Raw genomic sequence first — 19,743 nt, forward strand, 5'->3', positions numbered from 1 at the left:
GATGGGGAGGCACTGGGCACCCTTTCTGGGTCTGGGGGCTCCATCCTCAGATCAGTGCTCAGCATCCATTCCTGAACTAGCTTGGAGGAGGTCAATACAGCACCTTTCTCGCTGCCTGTTCTCAGGACCTCTAACCATGGTGGGTGTGTCTCCCTGTCACTACCAGGACAGATATGTGACTGGCACTCTCAGCTTTCAGTGAGGTGCTCTTCATGGTTTATGATACATAGCCTCTGAATAACATTATCCTGCTCAGTTTGCATTCAGTAGATCTGATGGTATGTGGATGATGTCTTGGTTTAGTTTTGGGTGTTTTTAGCATCTCTTTAACTCTGGCCAACTCCTTTCTCTTTCAACAAAGTGTGGAAGGGCCAGATCTCAGAACCAGATTGAGCACTTTGTTTAGTACTTATATCATTACTAGAGGCCTGATGCACGAAAATCATGCAAAAGTAGGCCTTCCTTCCCCTGCCTGCCAGCACCAGCTGCCCTCTGGCACCTGGGACCTGGGCTTCCCTTTGGCCCTGTTTTCATCCAGAAACACATCGGAATGATGTCTGGGATAACATCTGGTCTAATAAGCATATTACCCTTTTACTATTATAGACTCTTACAGATGCCTTCTATTTCTAGGCATGGCATTGGCTCTATTTCCACTAGTAAGATAAAGGGGCAGGGGGAGAATAAGGGAAGGGGGACCTTATTTTCAATTAACCAGACAGGGCTTCCAGGATTACTGGTCCATAGCTCACCACTCTCAATGTTTCCTGGGGGTTCTAAAAACGAGCAAGGAGGTCCATGGGTGCTAGCGGTCCAATGGCTCTGTAGTCTAGCTCTGCAGTCTGGCTCTACTTAGACAACTCCCAGAGAAGAAGGAAACAGATTTTTAAAAATCTGTTCCCACTTTGTTCCACTAGAGTTAAATGCTCTATTTTAGAGGTGACTGGGACCCTGAGACCCATTTCCCATCCTTTTGACTTGAGGTGAAAGTTATAGCCAGGCTCTGGATTTTAATGAAGGTCATTACAAAGGGCAAGAGGTCAAGAAAAGCAGGTTCACTGATCCTAATTTAGTGGCTGGGAGTTAGAATGAACTGCCCTGTGCTATTTCCCACAGCCCCAGTGTGCTGTCCGTGGTCAGGCTGTCCCAGAGACTAGCCCCTGGTTCTGCCACTGCTCCCACACTGCCTTTCTGGTTCTGGGTCGCTTTGTTGGTCTTGTGCATCACACTAGCCGACCTAGGGACATACCCAGGACTGCTAGGGCGTGCCGAACAACAGGTCCTGCTGTGGCTACCGCCTCATGGGACCTCCTCCCCACCAGGTTGGATTTGCCCTGGGAGAGGGACCTAGTTCCGGAGTTCTGCACGTGGGGGTCAGAAATGGGCTCTGTGGTCACGCATCTGGAAAATCCAGATTCTTCATTGCCTCCCATAGTGTGGAGCCTCCTGGCTGGCTTTCTGTCAGACACAGATGGCCTTTCTCAGCAAATAGGCCTCCACGTGCCAGGCTGGCATCATGGAGGCGGGCACCAGGCCAGCAGAGCTGGAGCACCCAGGCTCCTCTGTGCCCAGGGGAATGGGGGATTTTGGCTCCTGTGAGATGACAAGGCTCACCAGGAACTCAGACAGCCCTGTCTGCTCCTGTGCAGCACACCCAAGGCTTCCTGGCGACAAGGGGCAAAGGTTTTGTGAGAACTGGGTTGTGGGTTCCAGCAAGTTTTCTTCTGGAGTGCAGGGGTGGCTGTTGTTGGGTGGGCCATGCACTCCCAGCCAGGCTGATGTGCGAGGCCTAGGGAAGTGGCTCAGCTAAGTCTCCCTAAAGACCCTATGTGCCAGGCTTTTTTTTCATGGTGTTCAGTGTCAACTGTGTTTCTTTTGCTGCTATGACAAGGCAGGAACCACATCCACAGGTTTCTGCCATCCTGGCAGACAGGAGAAGAGTGCCATGGCCATGTACTGGCTGTATGAATGTGAACCATTCACCTAACTTCTCTGTGCCTCAGATCCTCATTTTATAAAATGCTGATTTTAAAAACCCCACTTTATAGGCTTATTTGAATATTAAATGCATTATTCCAGAAGAAATGCTGGTGAACTCTGGATGGGGGAGTGGTCTTTATTATTTTTGCTGTAATTGTTCTTACCCAATACCTCCTATACATGCCAGACCTTTTCCATCCCCATGCCCTTGACCCAGACCTGACCTTCCTCATGCTTCCTGAGGTGGCCCCCCACCCCCCGCCCCTGTGAATCATGGGTCTGATTCCATCTCTGTCTTTCTCCTGCCAGCCTTCCAGGGCATCTCTGCCCTCAAGGGGAAGACCGGAACCCTCTCAGAAGGCCTCACATAGACTGGCTCTGGGCACGTTTCCTCACCACTCACTTTTCCTTGAGCTTGCTTTTGCCAGCCCTTGCTAGACAGACTACTCTGCTCTTCCTTCACCATCTGACCCTCACCACCACACCTAACAAGCCCACTCCCTGTTCACAGAAGCCCTCCCTCAGGTGAGGTCCCAGTTGTATATTCCTGTGGCCTTGCACTACTGGGACTCCCATGTCTATAATGACATGTCCAGTGCTTGTCATCCCCCATGCAAGCCCACAATGGGCATAGAGGCTGTGTCTGTGCCCAAGCCAGTCCTGACAATCAGTGGTCAGCAGACATCAATGAGGGCCTAGATCATGCCTCATGTAGGCAGAACAACCCTACAACTCAACTGACTGTCACACTACTTTCTTGCTTATGTGCAGAGCTGAGGGGGAAGGGAACATTTCTCATCAGCTCACTGACCAGGTCTGACTTTGCTCAGCCTGCGAGTGGCACAAGGGGTGCTCCCAGGCTGCGGCTGTCAGCATGGAGCCACCTGCCCGTGTCTGAGTGAGTGAGTGAAGTGCCCTGACATCCTGCCAACACCTTTCTCCAGGGACCATCCAAGAAGGGACAGCTGTGGGGAAACCAGCACCAGAGGTGCTTTCCATACCCTAGGGGAGGTAAGGGCCTGGAACCAGGTGCCCACCCCAACCTGCAGCCCGTGGAGAAGGTCCCTGGCCAGCTGTGGTGAACTCCTCCAGCATCTTGAAGGAAAACATTTCCAAGCTTTGATGGTGAATGCCTTCTGATCTGTCCCCCCTCCTAGGCTCAGCAGAGGAGTGTCCCCCACCTTTAGCCCATTCTCACACAGCACCCCAGGAAGCAGTGTCTTGCATCAGCCACAGGGATGGTTGGGGAGGGGCTGCCTCTAGAAGCAGTCTCTCACAGGTGCTGGAGCGGAAAGTCCTTTGAAACTTCACAGTGTCTTAGAGAAATAAGGGAAGTTATGCTTCTGTGTTGCATGCTCTCATTTCAGCAGGCATTTTGTTGTTTAAACAAGAAGAAATAGAATTTCTAACTTCTTAGAATAAAGAAATAGAATTTCTAACTTCCTAGAGGTGGTGGACATGCTGTGGTTTCTGGCACCTTTCATGATCCCTGGTGGAGGAGGGAAGTCTGCCCCCCAGGATGGATTAGAAGGTTGCCTTAGCACATGTAGCTCGTTAGCTAAGCAAGGGCAGAACTGGTTAGTGAATTGAGTTCTATTAGTTCCCTGGGGCGGCTGTAAAAGTACCACAAACTGGGTGGCTTAAAGCAACAGTTCTGGAAGCCAGAAGTCCAAAACCAAGGTATTGGTAGACAGGACTGGCTGCTTCTGGAGGCTGAGGGAGAATCCATCCCAGACCTTTCTCCCAGCGTCTGGTGGCTTCCAGCAATACTTGGTGTTCCTGAGCTTATATATGCATCTCTCCAGTCTCTGCCTCATTCTTCAAATGGCTTTCCTCCCTCTCTCTGTTCTCCTTTTCTCTCTCTCTCTCATGAGGACACTTTTTGTTTTGTTTTGTTGTTTTTTAATATATTTTATCGATTTTTCACAGAGAGGAAGGGAGAGAGATAGAGAGCCAGAAACGTCGATGAGAGAGAAACATCGACCAGCCGCCTCCCGCACATCCCCCACCGGGGATGTGCCCACAGCCAACGTACATGCCCCTGACCGGAATCAAACCCAGGACCTTTCAGTCTGCAGACCTACGCTCTACCACTGAGCCAAACAGGCTTCGGCATGAGGGCACTTGTTATTGGATTTAGGGCCCACTCTAATCGAGGGTAATCTCATTTTAGGATCCTTACCCATATCTACAAAAACCTTTATTCCAATAAGGCCACCTTCACAGCCACCAAGAGCTATAACTTGGACATATTTTTTGGGGGGACACAATTCAGTTCATTGTGGCACCTGAACAGGAAGACAAGGTGCTGCCCTAAGGATGACTGAGTTGGGTAGTGAGGAGATGGGGGACAATGTTGTCTCTCATGGGCTGGGTCTAAGGATCTCTGTGTAGGAATCACCTCAGCAAGATTATGCACAGCCCAGATATGTCTGCACAGCCCACTTCCCTCAGCCAGCTTAACACGCACCTGATTGTAAGGAACCATCTGGAAGCAGAAGTCCCTCCAGTGATCTCCTTGCACCATAAATCCTGAAGCTTTGAGTCCCTCAGGGCTGAGGTGGGAGATGCTAGGCTCTGTCAGTCCTGTTGCCCTATAGCCTGCCCTCTGTCCACAGCCAAAGGACCAGCTTTCTGTAGAGATTAATCTTCAGCTTCTGGGAATGCATTTTTTCAATGAGCCCAGGCTTTATAACATGAAAGGTTTTATCTGGATGTTCTTTTTACAAACACAAGAATAACTCATTCAATCTCTAAGAATAAAGATGAGCTTCCCAAAATTGCCTTCGTCTATATTCAGCATAGAGTGTTGATGATGGACCCAGACGTAGCCACAGAGAGGGGTTCTGAGCAGCTGCTCCAGAAGGGCTCTGGAAAGCTGCTGTGGGCCCATCATTGGGCACCAAGCTCTTTCCAGTTAGTCATTAACAACCCAGGCAAGTAGACCCCAAGGAGAGGACAGATGCTTCATGATGCCGTGCGACGTTGTCTTTCTCTTCCCTGGGCAGAGCCACCTGTCAGCTCACTCTCTTCTTATCTGTTTACAGGACTCCTCTTCCGGATCCAGCCCAGCGGCTGAACAGCAGGACATGGCTCCCAAAGGGCAGCTGCCTCTCAATGTGTGAGCTGCTGTTTATGTTTTGTGGTCCCATGCTTTCATCATCTCCATCTCACCCTGCTAGCATGGAAATGTATGGTTTCTATAGGGGTCTCATTTGTTACTAGTTGGTTATTTTATTTAAAAAATATTTTAATTGATTTTAGCGAGAGGTAGAGGGAGAGAGATAGAGAGATAGAAATATCAGTGAGAGAGAAATATTCATCAGCTGCCTCCTGCACGCCCTTTACTGGGGATCGAGCCTACAACCCGGGCATGTACCCTGACCAGGAATCAAACTGTGACCTCCTGGTTCATGGGTCAACACTCAACCAGTAAGCCACACTGGCTGCCCACTAGTTGGTCAGTTTAATTATGTACATCTAATAATACTGCTGACAGGAAAGTGCAGAAAACTCTAGCAGGTTTTAAAATGTTATTGTCCCCAGGACATTTATTATCAGCATATTTGATCATACAGGCACTGGCCAATCAGGAGAGGATCAACCATAGCAAAGGGAACACCTTATAGGCCCCTGAGAAGGTGTGGGCTGTAAGCCAGAGTGGGAGGATGCCGGTGTAGTGGGGGGTCATAGAATCTTCATGGTGGCTAGCTACTAACTGCTCAGAGTAGCTCAGCATCTTAGTAGCAGTAACTGCCATGCCCATGCACAGCAGCTGTGTGTCACAGCCAAATACACCCCGATGAGCCGCTGCTGGAAGTGACATGCTTGCCTTTCTTAGAACCTACTCTTATTAAATTACATTTCTTAAAAGATACGTGCAGTATAAAATTCCCCACTTAAATAGTGTTCTAAAGAATTAGACTGCCTTCTGTTCTTTTGTTTGCAATGAGCCAGTTACCTGAATGAATGTTCTAAGGTGGAGAATAAGAATTTGGTCAATAACTGGGGAAGGGAAAGTTTCACAGATACTATGCAGTGAGAAGGACACTTGGAATATGTGTTGGTGCAGAACAGAATGTATTTCAAGCAAAATGCCTCTTGAAAAAGCAACTTGCCAAGCTCCAGAAGGTTCCCTAGAAGTAGCTTAAATGCCCTGGTACATGCTTCCCTGCCTCCCTAAGTCTACTGGAAATATTTGCCTTACCTGGAGACAGGTAGGAAATCATGAACATTCTCCCTTTATTTGCCCACAATGCTGTGAGTAGGTTATTATCATTCAGGTAAACAAAAGGAAATTGAGGCTTACCTACATTTAACCTAGCTTCCTGAGTGGAGCATAGATTAGTACACTACCTTCTAGATGTCTTTAGGCTGAAACTCACGTTTTCACCAACACTGGACAGAAGGTGCTGTCTTCTTGACTGGTTCTCCTGTAAGCTCCAATGGCTTCCACTCAGAGCTGGGCCAAGGAGGCCTGTGGAAGGATGGTGGTGATGGTTGTTCTTCTAGCACTGGATTTCCTTTCCCTGAGAAAACAGCTCTCCATCCACAGGAGAGCCTTGGGTCCTAGTGGACTTCCCCAAATGAGAGGCAGGACACTGTGAACTCTTCCAGGACAAGGCCCAGGTGTTCCACTTTTGTGTCTCACAATGAATACCCAGTACACAGGCTTTCAACAGGTGTTTCCTTGTTCCATGAGAGCCACAGCCTCACCCCTCCTGGGTGCAGAGGACTCCCGGTGTTGGCCCAAAGTCCCCAACTCTGCATCAGATCAGCCACCCAAGAAGGCTGCTCTGTCTTTGAGACCCAAAAGATAGCACAGTTCCAAGAAGGTCACTCCCGGGTGTTGTGGGTACATTTTGGAGGGCCCACTATGCACAGACCTCTCATGCCATGCAGGCTTTTTAATTTTGTGTGGAGATGGAAAGACCTCTTTTCCCACCCCATCTGCCATTGAGGACCCCATCCCTCTGCTCTCTCCTTCTCTGTCTCCTCCCAGAGCACAGCTGTCTGTGTTTGGGTTGATTTTCATTTGGGTAACAGAAAGAAGACTTCCATGTCAAATACTGTCCTTGAAAGAATATAAGCATTTTGGCAGAGATGTGTCTGCTAGTCACAGTGGTCATCTGAGTAGCAGAGGAACCATGGCCAGCAATGCTTGAGTCTGGTTCATTGTGTGCTTCGCATGGGTTTTTGTACCGAGTCCAAAGCACCATAGCAAGTAATATCATACATTACAGTGCTATGCACAATCAACTTTGAGAACATGACCTTTGAAATTAGTTTTTATTTTATTATTAGGGAGAAAACAATTCAATGACCTCATCAATTTGTCAGATTAACCTGATCACTCATATATTCTTTTTAGCTTTAAGTTAGCAGTTCATGTATCCCGGTGGTAGGCATGTAGGGTGGGAATGTGGTTGCTCTCTGTCTGTCTGTCCTTCCCAAAACAGTAGCAGTAGTCATGTTCAAAGGTGGTCTGAGAGGGCCGCCTGCATAGAGACAAGGGTAGCAGCAATCGTGCTGCTGTAAGCCAGGGGTCTGTGACACACGCCAGCCAGGCTATCAGAAGGTCTGTGACAGAATGACTCCAGCCATCCTCGTCCGTGTGGGGTTTGCCTTCTGCAGGTCAAGTCGAATGCTCTGAAATGTGAGCCCACATAATTGAAAGGCCTGATGGCTCAGGTCAGCCAATGGTCAAAGGGTGTTCTTACCCACTGCTAGCATATAAAAGTCCCATGGGCACTGATTCCCTAAGGCTTTGGTTGTCTTGAAACACAAAGGCAGATCTCAGTTTGCTCACCCGGTGCAGGAGGTGGCTGCTCATCTCTCCCATGACACACAGTCAGGCCTACAGGAGCCCACACCCTCCCTTCTCACTGCCTTGTACTGGGTGGCCACCCAAAGTTCACTCCCTGGCCCAGGCTTGTCTGCTCTTCATCTGCCTGCCTTGCAGGGCTTCCTGGGGCATAAATGTCTGGTCCTGGAAGCCACACAGCCCTTGTAAATAGGACACTGCTTGGGCTGGGAGTGAATCCTACCTCCACTTCTCCGTGGGTTTCTCAGAGCCAGGTGAGGGGAGTGAAGGACCTGTGGGGACAGGAAGAGGTTGCCAAGCTGCCTTCTAATGTTTACACAGCCCCCATGTTCTGTGATGTCGGGAACCATGCCTCACACGGGACAGGATTGCTTCTACCCTGATTTGTAACACAGGGCTGGCTCTGCACCTTGGGCTGCAGTGGGCTTGACCAGTCTGAGCTCAGTACATTAAGACCCAGTAACGTAAGTCCCTGCTGAGGCTGTGGTGAGGCACAAGGGGGGTGAGGCCACACCCCAGCCTCTGACAGCACCCAGCCTTGTGGGAAGCTCCTGCAGCAGCACGGAACCTGCCCTTCTGCACCCTGTCATGCTGATCACCTTCAGAGAGAGAGCAGAACTGGCCCTGGCCCGGAGGGAATGGAGAAGAACGCACAGGGGAAGGGCAGAAAGTCACCCTGAACAGAGTGGGAACCTGGTGGGCAGAGTGTGGACACTTGTGAAGGTGCCAGCAGGGCCGACTGACAGAAAGCCAGCCTTGAGGCCTGTAGTCGGGTTTCCTGCTGCACATGGAGGACTGCCCTGCATTGGGGGAGGACTACCGCTGGGAGTCAGGCCTGTGAGGGAGCAAGCACTGAGCTGTGGTTGGGGAAGCCCAGCTGATCCTCAGGGGAATCTGGAGCCCAGATGGCACCTCAGCTTCCCCAACCCAGAGAGCCCTGTGGACTTCAGGCAACCCTTGGGAGGGCAACGTCTAGTGAATCTGTGTCCTGCAGGGAACTGCCTCACAGTTCTGTCAGCTCACACTAACCATTCTTCAAACCCCAAGCAGCAGAGCACTTGCAGCATTTCCCAGTCCTCACAGTACCCTGTGAGACTGGGGTCAGGTCACTAGTTATGTTACAGAAGGGGCTTGCTATGGCTCTTGGCAGCTTAGAGGCCCACTTTCTGGGCCCTAAGTGGGAATTTCCACCACTAAGTTTGTTCTTTCCTTGTCTTCAAATAAGTTTTTTTTTTTTTTTTTTTTTTTTTTTTTTGAGATTTAAGTAATTAGTTGTGGTACAAATATTGTAAGGAAGAATGCAACCAAGAATTCTCTACCCAGGGCTTCGAGGCCGGGCCAGAGACTAAATGAGGAAAGCCCATTCCAGCTTGTTCTCATGCTCCCTGTGTTTCCTAAGGTTTCTCTTGCCCAGAGCATCAAGTTATAGACAGTGTAGAAAATAGTAAATAAACAAACAAAAGGGGGGGGGGGTTTACAACCTCACCCCAGATCTGCTTCTGACACCCCAGGGCCTCTCACGGCTCAAGGAGCCTCCCTGAGCTCTCAGGCAGGAGGTGTTCCTGGCTGCACACTCGCTTGGGTGGGCACAGGGCTGGGCATGACCATGGACTCTAGGATCACTGGCAGAACTCTGCCCCTTCCCTGGCAGTGCCTCCCTGAACCTGGCAGTGCTAGGAATGCCCCTCCCCCAGCCCCTCATTGCTTTCCTGGGTAAAGCAGGTCACATGCTGTGTGTGCCAATCCCCAGAGGCATCAGCTACTCTTAGGTTGGTTGGGTTCACCCACAGAAGAGCTCACATATGACTCAGGGGACACAGTGGCCCTGTGCCCATCCTGCCTGCCACTGCTGACCCTGGCCCTGCTTCTTCTGCCTGCAGGTACCTGGCGCTCTACACCTACAAGCCCCAGAAGAGTGATGAGCTGGAGCTGCACAAGGGCGAGATGTACTACGTCCTGGAGAAGTGTCAGGACGGCTGGTTCAAGGGCACATCCCTGAGGTCTGGGCTCTCTGGGGTGTTCCCAGGAAACTATGTGACTCCTGCTTCCAGGTGAGGTTGTAGCCGCTGCCTGGAGAGGAGGGAGGATCCCCCTCCCATTTCCTACAGTTGTCATTACTGGGCCACCCAGAAACAGTTCAGAAGGCAGCCAGGAAGCCCCTGCCTGTGGGGTTCAGCCGTGTGAGCTCCAAGTCCCCTTGAATAAGGGTTCTAGGTAGCAAGCATTTCATCTGAATTAGATTTGCTTATCTTTCCTGGAGCAGACACTGGCTGCCTAGGGAGAAGGTGGGAGCAGAATGAGCTCCAGTCAGGGCAGTAGCAGTAAGTGGGGGCAGAGTCACCGAGGAGGACTAGATCTCACAGGTGTGGGTGTGGGTGTGTGTGTGTGTGTGGGTGTGTGTGTGTGTGTGTTGGTGTGGGTGTGAGGCAGGGTTGGGGGGACTGTGCACAGTGAGAGTACAGCAGCACATGTGCAATCACATAGACCTGTTCTACATGAAACACACACACATGCATATGTGCAAAGTTATGTACTGCCCAAAGTCAGCAATTGTTATTAACTGGTAGCATTATAGAGAAAAGTTTTTCTTCCTTGTGCTTTCCTGTGTCTTACAAAATGCCTGTTATATTATTTTTTTTTAAAGCAGCAATTTTAAAAATTCAATGAAAATGTTATCCATACTTGTTTGAGAATTTCCCATTGAGATGAGGGCACTGCTTGATCTTCAGTCCATCTCGCTCAGGGAAGCCCTTTACGGATTCAGAGCTGTGTCAACATCCAGAGCACACAGAAAAGTGGAGACGTGGCCCTCGGCGCTATACCCTCTTTGAAACATGACTGCTGTGGGAAAAATCAAACAGTGCTTACATGTTGCCTTGGTGCTAGATATCCACACTTCCAAGTGCCCGAGGGGCAGTGCCAGCCTGGAGGCAGGCTCGCGCCTCTTGTCATTCCTAGGAAGGCCCATAACTTGCAAGCCTACTTTATTTAATTTTTAAAAATTTCCGAGGGAAAAAGTGAGTTCAGCAAGTAGCAGATGCGATTTTTAAATGTCATGGTTTTGGCTGGCCAGCTGACGGGTTCATGCTGGAAGTGAATCTCAAGGCAGCTCTGTGGGCTAGTGAGGGAAGGTGCTGCCCAACCCCTGGCAGGTGGGTCCTTCCCTGGGAGGCTTTGTCCACAGCTGCTCTGCAGCCACCTGCCTCAATGACCATTTGAAGTCAGACCCAATGGAGAGGGGCCTCTGACCTGGCCCGGAGTCACACCTGGCAGAGCCTGTTCTCTCCCGGTGTGGCTTCTGGTGTCTCATGACTGAGATCCCAAGAGGACAAAGGGGAGTTTACTGAGCTCTTGGACAAATGGAAGACATTCCAGTCCCCTCAAGCTAAACACCTTACAAAGCCTGCCTCCGCTGTATTCTGCACCCCATGGCACAAATGTGCAAGTGTGAACAGCCCATCTCCCAAGTTGCTGTTTTCCATTTGTTTTTCTTAAACACTCTACACTGGTTTCATCAGGAAACCATGGGCTGAAAGGGCATCTATTTTCTGGTAAGAAGCTTCAAGTTCCTTGACATCTCTCAGTGGGACATGGTCTATTGGTGCCCTTCTCAGAGCCGGCAGAGCAAGGCAGTGGCTGTGTCCAGAGGGAGTAGGTCCTGCCACTGTTTCCCACCAGGTCCAGATGTGTCCAAGCCTCATGTGACTGAGCCATCGCTCTTTCTGGAGGTGTTTGGGGGCACACAGCTGTTTGTTAGAATGAGTCAAAACAGTAGCTCTGGTACAAAATATTTTATGGATTGGAATAAGGCCTCTATTTTTCAGGGTTTTTTTGCTATTTCTTGAATATTCGTGCTGAGGGTTAGCCCCCATAAAGATTTACAGAGGGTGCCCTCTCAGCTGGAGCTCTGGGCATTGTTTGCCTACAGGGCTATCTTGGCTTTGTTTTAGGGTACTCTCCTGGACTGCTTGGCTTTCATCTCAGAAAGGCCAGTGTGTAAGAGCAGGTCTTTATCAATGGCCCAGGTGGGGTGGTTTTGTCCGCACTGTCACTGAATTCATTCTCTTTATTTCCTCAGGGCTCCCTTAGGAGGGGCTGGGCCACCTGGAAATAATGTGGTTGGAGGGTCTCCACTGGCCAAAGGGATGGCCACAAGCATCCATCCACGCAGTGGGAGTCTGAGCAGCCCTGCCACTGCCCTGAGAGCAGCCCTCCCCCTCACCACACCCCAGGCCCAGCACCAGGCAGCCTCTCTCCCAGTGGGCAGTTGTCTGTGGCACTCAGCATCCCCAGCGGCTAGCCAGGCCCGGAGCACTGTCCCCACAGGTATGTACTAGTCTTTCGGGGACCTCACTATCTGGAAAATTTGTTAAGGGGCTGGAGTCTCAAGTACTCAAATCGTAGAAACAGTTTGGCCCAGGTCTCAATCAGTTCACAGAGGGAATGGCTTGTAATCATTGACCACTGCTGATCTCCAGGAGATATGATTACTCTGTCCTGGAAACTGAAACTGATGAGCAATTTATATATTTGGCTTCAGCAGGAGGACTGAGTGCACTAATAAGATTAACAGTTGCTTTGGGACTCTGCCCTTGAGGCTGTGAGGCTGTGGGCTGCCTCTCAGTCTCAGGCCTTCCATGTGCCGGGCACTGGAGGGTTTGCAGCTGGGCAGCACTCCCACACAGGCTGGTTGAGACACAGACAGTGTCCCTGTCTGAGATGCTCTGAGCCAGGAGGGGCGGGCAGACCCTGCATCTTCATGCCAGCATTATCAATAGACAGGCTGACTAAATTTAAGGAAAAACTGGTTTGCTCCATTCTGGTGTGAAGTGAAGAGAAATATGGGTGGATCTCATAAGCATGAAGAAGGCAAGCATGGCTTGTTTGGAAGCTTAGTACTTAGCTAAGAAGTCGGCCGGAGCGTGACTCCCATGACACTCCCAGGAGCCTGCACCGTCACCCTCGGAAGCCACAGAACCGGCAGCATTGGCAGTGACCAGAGCCCAGAGCAAGAGGATGTGCCTCTGCATTTCATTTATATGACACAGAATTCCCTTTCCCACCCCAACCTTATTCTCTCAGAAATCACCCCATTCTTCTCAAAGTAAAGCCTAAAGGACAAAGCATGTGGACTCTTTGGAACACTACTATTTTAGGATCTACTTAACCAGGAGAAGGCCATTGGAGTGTTTCATAAAGCAGCCTCCTGAGGGTGAGAAGCTGAAATAATACTTAGCACAGATGAGCCATATTTTCCCCTGAAGCATGGCTGATGGGACAAGAGGGTGGGAGGTAAATGTCCCATCACCACTCCACCCTGTTACGCCCAGGACCATGCTGATGCCAAGCTGGGCTCACAGACGGCAGGAGGAACCCCTAAATGTGATATGGACCAGCTACAGTCAGCGTGTCCACTGACAAAGCTGGTCTGGGCATGCAGGCTGGCGGCCAGCGAGCAGTGTCAGTGTGGCCAGGCGGGCTCTGTCTCTGTGAGGAGGCTCTGTCGGGGGCACCTGCGATGGGGCAGGGAGAGTGGGAAAGACTTCTCTGAAGAGTCTATCCCAGAATGAGCAGCAGAGTAACACTCAGGTGGGAACAGAGAAGGGTGCCATTTGGAGCAGGAGGAAAGTTACATCAAATAGAAGTGGGAGAAAGCAGTCTTCTTCAACCAGCAGCAAGAAATTCAGTGAAGACTGAGCTGACGGAGCCCTGGCTGAAGCGGTGACTTGGGAGTCAGCAGACCTATTTTGAATGCTGGGGCTGCCGTGGCCCCAGTATCTTCTGCTGAAAGATGGCACTTACCTCCGCTCACACTGCGAAGGCATCGACATGCCATATACAGTATGCACGCAGTACACTGCAGCTATTTTACTGTTTGGTTAGAAACACATGTGTCAAACACAAGGCCCGCGGGCCAAATCCAGCCCGCCAGGCCTTGCAATGTGGCCCGCACCGCACTGTCATCACTGCACTCCGCTGTCAGTTTATGACATTGTCAGTTTATGACTGTTCAGTAAACCATTCGGCCCGCGATTTAGGCTGGATTTTAGATTTTGGCCCCTTCTCTGATTGAGTTCGACACCCCTAGTAGAGAATGTTATTGGAGTACTCGATGCATGAAAGTAAAGAAGTAAACATAAAAGTTACCACTGGATCTTGGGGTTGAATTCTCTATTGAAGGCAGTGGGGACCCGCCACGGGACTTGAAGCCTGAGGGTTGACACTGCAGTGAATATCAGCAGGCACAGCAGGGAGAAGAGGTAGTATGGGCAGCCCAAGGCCTGGATGGCAGTTGGGGGAGACCAGGGCAACAAGGGAGGGCAGTTGGTGGGCACCCAGCCTGCAGGGGAGGGCAGTTGGGGGGGACCAGGCTTGAAGGGGAGGGAAGTTAGGGGTTATCAGGCCAGCATGGGAGGGCAGTTAGGGGTGACAAGGCCAGCAAAGGAGGGCAGTTGGGGGAGACCATGCCTGCAGGGGAGGGCAGTTAGGGGTGACCAGACTGGCAGGGGAGGGCAGTTAGGGACAACTGGGTTGGCTGGGGAGCAGTTAGGCATTGATCAAGCAGGCAGGGGAGTGGTTAGGGGTTGATCAGGCTGACATGCAGAAACAGTTAGGGACAATCAGGCAGGCAGGCAGGTGAGCAGTTGGGAGCCAGCAGTCTTGGATTGTGAGAGTGATGTCCAACTGTTAGTTTAGGCCCGATCCCGGTCTGACATCCTTCAAGGGGTCCCAGATTGGAGTTGGTGCAGGCTGGGCTGAGGAACAAGCACCCCCCCGCCCCCCGACCCATGCATGAATTTTGTGCACCAGGTTTCTAGTCATATAAATAATTTCATTAAATAGATGCAGTCTAAATAAACCCAAATAGAATGCATAGATTTTCAGTTATTATTTTTTTTAATGACAAGGCCCAACCAAATGCAGTGAACAGGAAATAGATTTTAATACTTTAAATATAAAAATACAAGTAATGGAAAGTAAAAGGAGAAAACAATATAGTCAATTGCCATTATTCATAGTAGTTATAGTCTATAAAGTTTCCGTGAACACTGAGTGAATACTGAACTATTGCACCTAAGTGAAATATGTGTGTGTAGCTCACATAGATTTTTAATCTTTTATATATATATATATATATATATATATATATATATATATATATATATATTATTGATTTTTTTACAGAGAGGAAAGGAGAGGGATAGAGAGCTAGAAACATCGATGAGAGAGAAACATTGATCAGCTGCCTCCTGCACACCTTCTACTGGGGATGTGCCCGCAACCAACGTACATGCCTTTGACCAGAATCAAACCCGGGACCTTTCAATCCGCAGGCTGACGCTCTATCCACTGAGCCAAACCAGTTTTGGCAGATTTTTAATCTTAAATATTCTATTTTCTTCATCTTACAAAAGAGAAAATGTGGTTTGGAAGTGTTAAGTGACTTGCCTGAGGCCACCTCACTAATAGATGACAGGATCAAGATTCAACCCATCCAACCTCCCCCAGAGCTGGAGCTTCTTGTGCTGTGCTGCCCTTGCCCCTCCTGTCTCTCTGTCCCTGGGCATTTCTGTATGAACCGAAATGAGAAGGAAGAGCATCATCTTGGCACACCTCTGCCGGAAACAGGTGCATGGGTGACTTGTATTATTTGCTAATCTGCGCATGTCTGAAAATGACTGCAAAAGCACCAGAGGTTGCAAATCAATTTTAAATAGTAGGTGAATTTGGAAATACAGAATCTGTGAATAATGAGGATTGACTACCACGCTGAATCTAATCAAAAGAAATGTGGTTTGGTTATATTACTATCAGACCGAGTAGAATTCAAAACAGAAAATGTTATAACTAAGAAAAAGTCAATTTTACAGTGGTAAAAGAGTTGATTCATCAAAGGGACTAAATATTTGTGCTTCAAATAACAGAGCCTCAAATAAATACTAGTACTAGTAAGCAATTACTAATAGAGCTGTAAGGAGATATAAACAGATAAACCTACAATTACAGTCAGAGGTTGCACTACTTCTTTCAATAATGGATACAAACGTATTATTGGTAAGAACATAGAACATTAGAACAACACTATAACCAAAGTGACTAAATTGACATTTACAGAATACTCCACCAAACAGCAAAATACATACTTCTTTGGGTACACACATTACCAGATAGACCATATTCAGGGCCATAATATTTAAATCTCAAATTTAAAAATTTAAAGTCACTCAAACTATATTTTCTGACTATAATAAAGTTTAATTACAAATTAATAACACAAAAATATCTCCAAACATTTGAAAACTAAATGGCATACTTCAAAATTCCCAGGGATCAAAAGGAAATCAAAGTAGAATTAGAGAGCATTTTGAAGTGAATGAAAATAAAAACACAGCATATCAATTTGGAAATTTATATCACTAAAAACCTATATTAGAAAAAGAAGAAAAAAGTCTTAAACCAATTACCTCAGTTTCACTTTAAGAAACTAGAATCTGCTGGGACCGGTTTGGCTCAGTGGATAGAGCGTCGGCCTGCAGACTGAAAGGTCAAGGGCATGTACCTTGGTTGTGGGCACATCCCCAGTAGAGGGTGTGCAAGAGGCAGCTGAACGATGATTCTCTCTCATTGATGTTTTTAACTCTCTATCCCTCTCTCTTCCTCTCTGTGAAAAATCAATAAAATATATTTTTTTTTAAAAAAAAGAAAGAAACTAGAATCAAAAGAACAAATAAAAATATATTTCTGCCAATAAAATCAATAAATTAGACAAATAAATTCCTGAAATACACAAATTAATAAACTTAAAAGAAGTTAATAATCTGATAAACCAATACTTATTATAGAAATTGAATTAAAAACCTTCCATAAAGAAAGCTCCAGGCCTAAGTGGCTTCATTAGTGAAATATACCTAATGGCCAAGAAAGAAATTTTAATAATTCTTTGGAAACTCTTCCAGAAAATTGAAGAAAAAGAAAAAGAAAACATTTCCAAACTCTTTCTATAAGGCTAGCATTACCCTCATACTAAAAGCAGACAAAGATATTAAAATAAAACTATAGACCAATATTACTCATAAACAAATTCTAAACAATTTTAACAAATAAAATACAGCAATAAACAAAAAGATAATAATACATCATGACCAAGTAGGGTTTATCCCAGGTTTCATTAATGTTTAATTAATATAATTCACTGTATTAACAAACTGAAAAAGAAAACATGGTCAGTTGAATAGGTGTGTGTGGGGGGGAGGAGGGAATTTGACAAAATTTATCATCCATTCCTTATAAAAACTCTTATAAGATGAGAAAACAGAAGTGAACTTCTTCAACTTGATAAAGGGCATCTATGAAAGCCCACAACTAACGTTTAACTTGCTGTGAAAAACTGAGAGCAGGATCGAGACAAGGATGCCCATTCTGGACATTTTTACTCAATATTGTGTTATAAGGTTCTAACCCGAGAGGTTAGTAATGAGAAAGAAGTAAATGGCATACAGAATGGCAAGGAGGGAGCTAGACTATCTCAGTTTGCAGAGTACATTATAATACAGAGAGAACCCTAAGGAATACACACACACACAAACACACACAGCTTTTTTATTTATTTATTTTTTTTAGCTAACAAATGAGTTCAGCAAGGTGCAGGACACAAGATTAATTCACAAAAATCAATTGTATTTTCACATACTAATAGTGAATTGAAATTGACATTTAAAAAATAACGATGCCTTGGAGAACATCATGCTGAGTGAAATAAGCCAATCAATGAAAGAGAAACACCACATGACCTCACTCATTTGTGGATGATAAAGAACATTATAAACTGATGAACCAAGAGACAGATATAGAGACAGTAAAGCAACAGGCAGACTGTCAAATTACAGTGGGGAGGGGAGGAAGATCTGGGGGAGATACTAGATCAACCGAAGGACTTGTGTACATGCATATAAGTACAACCAATGGACATAAAACTCTGGGGAGGGAGGGTATGTATGAGAGGGAGGGAGGGGGGCAAAAAAAATCAATAAAATATATTTAAAAAATAATAATAACGATGCCAATTTTATAGCATCAAAAATATAATATACTTAGGGGCAAATGTGATCAAAGATGAGGAAGAACTATAGACTGAAAACTGCAAAGTTGTGATGAGAGAAATTGAAGAATACCTAAATAAGTAGGGAGATATATGAATATTCATGAGTGAGAAGACTTAATATATTAAAGTGTTTATTCTCACAAAATTGACCTATAGATTCAATCGAACACCAATCAAGACCCCACCCTACTTTTTAATAGAAATTGACAGTCTTACATCTCAATTCATATAAGCATGCAAAGGTCCTAGAAGAGTAAAAGACAGCCTTGAATAGAGCAACAAATTTAGAAGGCTAAAACTGATTTCGAAATATTATTATACTACAGTAATTAAGTCAGTATGATATTGTTGTAAAATCAAACAACTAGATCAATGGATTCTTTGAAATAGATGGAGCCACAATTGGTCTTGTCCAGATAATAGTTGATGGAATGATGGAGTAAGACACCATATTTCTGTGGAATGAGAAGTGACAGCATGACCCCTGGACAGTATGGAAGAATGAGTTTATGTAGAACTCCCCTAGTCTCTCTGTTTTAAACATGGAGAGTTTGCGTGTTTGTTTTTAAAACTTTTTAAAAGTCAACTCTATGGTTGTAAACGAAGTGCTGGCCTACAGGCTCCAGGTGGAAAGCAGGTGGTGTGGGCTGACTTTCAACTCCCCAAGAGCATGTGGGCAGGAGCTCCCGGCAAGTATCAGGGAGCAGACCCAGCCCCTCCTGGGGCATGTGCAACACTGAGCACTGCGGAAGGCGTGGAGAGCAGAGAGCTGAGTGTGGCTCTGGCCTGAGGACTGTGTCTTCACCATCCCTGGACGACCAGAGTTCAAGCGATCCTTTTACTCCTGGTTCTGAGAAGAGGCCCCAGAGGTCCATGTAGAAGAGCAACAAGACTGCAGACCCAGAGAAGTAATCCAGGGCAGAAACAACAGCAGTAAGACACCCCTGCTCAGATGAACTAACATCTCTGGGCTGAGACAGCTAGTACATAAAGGATAGCCAGTACTCTTAAGAAATGGGAGGGAAATAAAAGAGAAATTTTAAAAAAAAGTCACTGATGTCAGTATATTTAAGATCCTCTAAAAGGAAATAGAAATAGCATCCACCCTCTAAAAAAGAAAGACAGGGTAGTGAAGAAAAAAGAGATGCCTATAGTCATGAATCAGAAACTGTTCAATATGAAAAAGAACCAACTTAAAATTTTGGAAAGAGAAAATATATTTAGTTACAAAACTCCATTGTGACATAAACTCTAGACTGAACTCAGTTGAAGATAGAAATTTGCCATTCTGGAAAGCCATACAAAGGAATTTATCTGCTGATTCCATCTCTTATTTTGTAGTGTGTTAGAAAGGAGATGTGTAGTCAGGTGGAAGCTAGCCAGAGGTGGAGGCAAGCTGTGCCAGCTCTCAACAGAAGAACCGTAAGCCGCCCTGCAGGGTTTTCAGAATCCAAGTGCTGTTGCCCTTCCCTCGCTGAGCTGTCATCTCCCATTACATGCTGCTGATAAATGGCAGCAGGGGAGGGGCAGATAAATGACTGATTATGTCGGGGGGGATTAAGTGACCCCAGTGGCTTCATGGATCTGCATCAGTGCCTAACCTGGTCTTCTCCTTTGAAATGAGAAGCCACGTTGAGGAAGGATCCAAAGCCATCCCAAATTCTGAGTAGTTTTTTTTTAAAATCATAAATAAGACTTCCTCTCTCTCCCCTCCTGGAAAGAGAGGATGGGCTCCCAGCACACTGTCAGAGGAAGGGGTTGTTTGCTGAGCCGGGCAGGTGTCTGAGTGTTTGCTTTGTCCAAGGTGGGGCCTGCGAACATGGCTTCATTGCGTGTA

At 47.1% G+C, this 19,743-nt stretch overlaps 1 protein-coding gene across 4 annotated transcripts in view; it reads left to right on the forward strand.

The window, feature by feature from the left end:
- Positions 1–19,743, forward strand: part of SH3RF3 (SH3 domain containing ring finger 3) — a 217,958-nt gene that overhangs the window by 178,557 nt on the left and 19,658 nt on the right. For all 4 annotated transcript variants that reach the window (XM_084872444.1, XM_084872442.1, XM_084872441.1 and 1 more), the window contains exons 5-7: positions 5,028–5,101; positions 9,685–9,855; positions 11,883–12,130. In XM_084872444.1, coding sequence (XP_084728570.1) covers positions 5,028–5,101; positions 9,685–9,855; positions 11,883–12,130 — 493 coding nt within the window. The remainder of the gene's footprint in view (positions 1–5,027; positions 5,102–9,684; positions 9,856–11,882; positions 12,131–19,743) is intronic.

The sequence above is a fragment of the Pipistrellus hanaki genome (genome assembly GCF_964339955.1).
Source record: "Pipistrellus hanaki genome assembly, chromosome: 2".
In the NCBI taxonomy this organism is placed as follows: domain Eukaryota; kingdom Metazoa; phylum Chordata; class Mammalia; order Chiroptera; family Vespertilionidae; genus Pipistrellus; species Pipistrellus hanaki.